The sequence below is a fragment of the Tasmannia lanceolata genome, unplaced genomic scaffold, assembly GCF_043159265.1.
Source record: "Tasmannia lanceolata isolate RefF3 unplaced genomic scaffold, GAP_Taslan_0.1 ptg000013l, whole genome shotgun sequence".
Lineage (NCBI taxonomy): Eukaryota > Viridiplantae > Streptophyta > Magnoliopsida > Canellales > Winteraceae > Tasmannia > Tasmannia lanceolata.
The window spans coordinates 4,887,436-4,893,344 of NW_027518690.1; the positions used below are offsets into that span (position 1 = coordinate 4,887,436).

General features: G+C 36.8%; 1 protein-coding gene across 1 annotated transcript; it reads right to left on the reverse strand.

The window, feature by feature from the left end:
- Positions 1–5,433, reverse strand: LOC143889581 (inositol-3-phosphate synthase). The gene is made up of 10 exons (XM_077393847.1): positions 5,130–5,433; positions 4,322–4,390; positions 4,060–4,195; positions 3,443–3,690; positions 2,520–2,746; positions 2,311–2,426; positions 1,615–1,791; positions 1,329–1,517; positions 831–893; positions 1–223 (listed from the first exon to the last, which is right to left on the reverse strand). Exons 1-10 carry the CDS (start codon positions 5,315–5,317, stop codon positions 104–106), a joined length of 1,533 nt encoding a protein of 510 aa, XP_077249962.1. The 5' UTR covers positions 5,318–5,433; the 3' UTR covers positions 1–103.
- Positions 5,434–5,909: the final 476 nt, after the last annotated feature.

The window sequence follows — 5,909 nt, forward strand, 5'->3', positions numbered from 1 at the left end:
TGAAAGAACAAAGAAGACCACGAATTTCCATTACATAAGCAAACTTTTGGTACATTCAATTAATTTCCTTTGGACTTAGAAACACCCATGTCCATCTTCACTTTCACTTGTACTCCAAAATCATGTTGTTCTCAGGAGCCAAGCCAATACAAGCCCTCAATATGTTCTCCAGCATCGCCCTTTGCTTGGCGAGAGCGTTCACCACTGGTGTACCCGGTGGAACCTGAATCACATACACCATAATATTATGTATAACAGCAAGTTATATTTTCATCCAGAGCCCTACATCATTTAAGTTTCAAACAGTTAAGATTTAGATGGGATATCTATGTTTCTTTTCTATAAAGAAAACCATTTAAGGATGTAAGCTTTCGAGCCAGAATGATCTTGTTGTACTCAATTTATACATGGAAGCTTGGTGTACATTCCTTTTTTAAGGCATTGAATCAATTTATTTTTTCTACTGTGGCCAATAACTCTTGCTTGCGAGCAAGAACAGGCTAGAATCGGATGGTGTATAGTTTATACACTATGCTTGGGTGTATAGTTTATGCAAGTCTCTCACCTGGGTTGCAGTTTGTGCTTTTTGATAATTGCACATTTGGGTGCCCTTTGATTAGTGGGTATATACCCACTGCATTGCAAGCCATCAATTAGTGACAACTAGATAATTGGCCCTATAATATATAGGAGATGATATTTCCACCCTTTTTGTTTACCTTCCCATGAAAATGGCTTTGTTTTCAGGAAAGGATGAACAAAGAGGAGTGGAAATGCAGCCATTTTTAGGACTACTTAAGCATTGAAAAAGGGTTGCAGTATGTGCTTACAAGTGGGGCCTTGGTGAGGTAACTGAGTATGGTAGCCACTGGATGGAAAGAGTGAAATTTCCCCTGCAAAACCCAATACAGAGAAAGGTAAACAAGTTGATCTTGTGAAACAACCAATTACTACAAAAGCATAAGGTTTTAAGAGTTGGTGTTATCTAATCATTTATACTTCAACACTCCCCACCTCACGTGTGGCCCCTCTTTTATGGGTTGGGCATACACGTGGCACATGTGGCCCCTCTTTTTTTGGGTTGGCCAAATGCACAAGATTTTTTTAATATCAAGGAGTTGTTGGGTTTTGAACACAGGATGTCCTACCGTAATAGTTCTAATACCATGTGAAACAACCAATTACTCCAAAAGCTTAAGCTGTTAAGAGTTAGTGTTATTTAATCATTGATACTTCAACTGATCTAACAACTGTATTGTGTGTGTGTGTGTGTGTGTGTGTGTGAGAGAGAGAGAGAGAGAGAGAGAGAGAGAGAGAGAGAGATCAACCTCGCCCTCAGCTTTGAGTTGAATTCGGGTGGAGAGCTCAGCGAGCAAAACGAGGTCTAAGATAATGGGAGCTGCGAGCAGAGAATCCTCACAGGTGTTGTGCAAGACAATGGTGCTTTTGCCACCCATGAAAATCTCAGAAGTGTACTCATCCATAGCTCTCTTGCTATCACCAACGTATGGAACATACTACAACACTCAAACAAAAGACCAACATAAGTTTACAGAGATATAAGGTTGAGAGCTCACCCAAAACACACAAGAGTTAAGAAAGAGAAAAAGAGACCTTGATGACGATGACGTGGTCGGGGTGCTCGCCTGGCTCGTAGAGAATACCATTGCTAGAAACCATATCGTCCACAACGTTGCTCTTCGAGATCTCTTTCGATCGGAAAGTTTGGGGTGCCGACAGATTCATGCCGTCGTTGTTTCCCAGATGGTTGTAGCTCACTATAGATGTTGGCTGACAAGTAAAAAAGGATATGAAAACCTCATTACACAATTAGATCTTTCAGACCCATGAGCTAAAAAAAGAGACAATTTCATTTAATTTTTCATTACAAACTGCTATAAGAAGAAAAAATACAGTACACTTCAACTAGAATGGTTTAGTCACACAGATCCACAATAAAAAACCCTCTATTTCATTTTATAATTAAGCTAAAGTTGCATTAGTTTGGTATATGTTGCAGAAAAAATTGGCAAAAAAGATGCAAGTTGGTTTTATTATCCTCCCTCCTCGCCCCCCCTATTAAGCTAATAAAATGGGGGAGATAGAGACTAGCTGATTCTTATAAGCCCATTTTGTCAATTTTATTTTGTTTTTGCCTAAATTATACTCAGAAGTTTTTGCCTAATTGCACTCAGAAAAGTAATTGGATTAGTTCTAGACCCATTGCTCAAAAACTTCACTTTCTCGTAACAAATAAAATAAAGAGAAAAACTAGCACTAAACTTTGGTTAGAGTTTGCACGTTCAATACCTTGATTCCTGCACCCACGAGAAAATCTACAAGCACCGATTTCATCTTTGTCTGCCCGCTCTTGAAATCATCCCCACCAATCAAGCTGTTCTTCTTTATAGCCAAATCAATCAACCCTGCAAAACACACAAAAGAAAGAAAGTTCTTTAAGAAAATGAAAATCATCACAGTTTTGAAAGATAGAAGAGTAAGATTTTGAAGCTTCCAACCTGGAACAAAGGTGTTTTGTGGGCTTCCATTAATGAAAGGAACATTCTCTAACACACAAGCCAATGCAAACAATGTTGAAGGAGATATCTCCGCTTCGTTCTTTTCTAACGAAGTTAAGAGATTTTCTGTGGTGTCGTTCAGCCCAACCACTACATTGCTGTATCTCTCAGTGTTCGCCGTCCACAGAACAACCACCTTATCTACCTTGGTTGCCGCTTGAAACTCCCTAAAATCAGGTGGAAAAAAAACCAGAGAGAAGTGATTAATCAAGCTAGCTTAGTTATCCTAAAACTGCACACTGAAACTCAATCTGTTAAAGTATAAAAGATAAATAACGCCTTTCTCCATCAGCTTAAGCTTTTGGAGAAGTTGGTAAGTTATAACACAATCTATAAACGAATTTACACATCCCCATCAAATTTCAATTTCGGTTCGGTTTTGGTCATTAGCAAAACAGAAACATTTCAGTTTCAGAATGAAATTTCGGCCGAAATCTTGTAAAATCAAGTAAACAGTACGAAATCATGGCCAAAATCTAAGTAAGATTCTTCACGACCGGTTTTTCTTTTCATTTTTTTGTAGTGTTTTTAAAAATATCTTAAAGGAATCTCGTTGTTCCTCTTTTCTGCGAGAAGAGTTGATTTTTGTCAGAATTTCTGTTGAAATGTCGCATGTTTTGCAAATTTCAACCAAAACAGAAACAAAATCTCAAAATTTCAGGTGAAATCCTGAAGTACTGGACGAAATCTTGTATTTTTTTTTTTGAAACCGAGGGATTTCATTTCGATCGCGGTCGAAATATTTTGATTTCAACTAAAACGGAATATTTTACCACGCCATCAATTAGTTAGGATTGAACACATCACTTTCAGTGTATGAACACTATATAGTGGGTAATTAGAAATTCTCCCTTTTTATATACCTTATATCTTTGATGATTTGCTCAACCTGCTCTTTCTTGGTTCCTTTGATCACGTGATTCGCACGGGAACCTTGATTTGCAGCGATGAAATCTGGGTCGTAGATTCCTGGCAAGGGAACCATGGATTCCATGTAAGGCCTCAATTGCTTTTGCAAATCAATGTCCAAAACCCTGGCCCTAGCCATCGCATCAGCTAAATTCATGTTGCTTATGTCCCAACCCCCAAAAACAATATCATCTGGATTCACCTATAAAAACCCAAAAACAAAAAAAAGCAACTGAGATCAGCACAACCAAGTTGTTGTAAGTTATAACAAGCACAAAATCAACTTGTTCTATATGCTTTAACTTGCTGTCAAAGGCTTTTGACAGCTTTTTGGAATTGTAACATATGGTTAAAGCATATTGGACAAGGTGAGTTTGGAATTGTAACATATGGTTAAAGCATATAGGACAAGGTGAGTTTGGAATTGTAACATATGGTTAAAGCATATAGGACAAGGTGAGTTTGGAATTGTAACATATGGTTAAAGCATATAGGACAAGGTGAGTTAGTGCATATTATCAAAAAAATGGCTGTACTGATATTATTTCCCTATAATTATTATAATTTTTACCATGGGAAGCAAGCTCTTGAAAGGAGCATAAATCTCTTCACCATTAAAAGAGCCAACTCTGATAGTTGAAGCTTGGGTCAAAGAGCCAAAGTAATTAGCTTGTTGAACCTTATCTTTGGTTGCCCAAGAGATTCCTCTACAACAATCAAATCAAAGAGAATCCACATATTAAAATCTCACATGCATTAAAATATTAAAACATACCTTAATCAAATCAAAAGAGGAAAAATAAAGAAAAATTACAGAATAAAAAATGACTCACTCTCTGTTGGCAATAACTCCAGCAGTAAGGGTTGAACCATTGTTTCCACCCCAACCCACTAGCATTACCCTACAATCAATAAAAAATCAATTACAAATTAGGAAATGAGATATCCAAATCTAATAATCTGGTAAAAGTATTAGAAATTAGAGAAAACCCATGTTTTCTTTCATCATTTGGATCCTTCTAATCCTATCTTTTTAGGAAACAAAAGAGCAATCAAATGAGGGGGAAAAAAGATCTTAAAACCAATCTGCCAAAAAATTAAAAAGTTTACTGTTTGCCTTTTAAATAGATTCTAACCCTAGTTTTAGGGGGGAAAACAGATTTTCTCTTATCATGTGTATCCATTCTAACCCTATCTTTTGGGAAGTAAAATAACATGAAAAATGAGGAAATAGAGATCTAAAAACCTAATAATCTGCCAAAAAAAACAGATTTCTATTTGACATTTAAATAGATTCTAACCCTAGTTTGAGAGAAAACCCAGATTTTGTTTCATCATTTGTACCCATTCTAATCCAAGTTTTGGGAAGCAAAAGATTTAAGCAAATGAGAAAACAGAGGTATAAAAATATAATAATCTAAGAAAAAAAACAAAAAAAATCTGTTCGTCATTTGAATCAATTCTAACCCTACTTTTGAACTTTTTAGAGAAAACCCATATTTTATTTTCATCATTTGAATCCATTCTAACATCTTATTTTTGAGAAGCAAAATAACATGCAAATGAGAAAACAAAGATCTAAAAACCCAATAATCAGAAACAAAAAAGAAACACAAATTTCTGTTTAGAATCGATTCTAACCCTAGTTTTGGGACATGGGTACCCGTCTTGAATTCGTATTTGACAGTCTTTGGCTTCACAGTCCATTGATAAGCCCCGTTCTTGTTCTCATGAACAAGCTCTGTTGTTTCATAACTATAAACAGACTCAATCTCATGATCTGTGTATTTCACATTAGGGCTCTCAACCCTAAAGCTCTCAATAAACATTTTCACAAAAGAGAGAGAGAAAAAAAAAACAGAGAAAATTCACAGAAAGAAGAAAAGGCCAAAAAAACAGAGGAGAAAAAACAGAGCTTTTTCTTCTTTTTTTTTTCTCCCCTCATCACACATCTGGATCAGTTATTTATAACCAAAGATAGTAGCTGTAAAGATGACACGTGTCGTGATATAATTTAATGAATAAGGCCAAGAGATTTCTGCCTCCAGCAACACGTGTGGGGACACGAGGGAAAAATTGAGTTGATGTGTGAAGGAGAGGAGGAGGTGTGTTTTGCGCTTTAGATGCGTGGTGGGGCCGAGGGTTTACACGTGTGAGTTTTGTGTGAGAGTGGGGCCCACAGATGAAGGTGCTCTGACAAGTAGAGATAAAGAGATGATAAGTGGTGGGGCCAGCGTAGGATTGAAGGGTCACGGATGTTTTTCCTTCTTTTTGGCCAAACTTGTGGTTGTCATCTGGAGAGCAATCGAGATTCGGAATCACAACTGTTATTGGCACTACAGTGTTTTGATAATCGCATTAACTCTTGCTGTCTTTTTTATTTAAACATATTTAGTGCCAATATCAGTAACCTTCGGAATT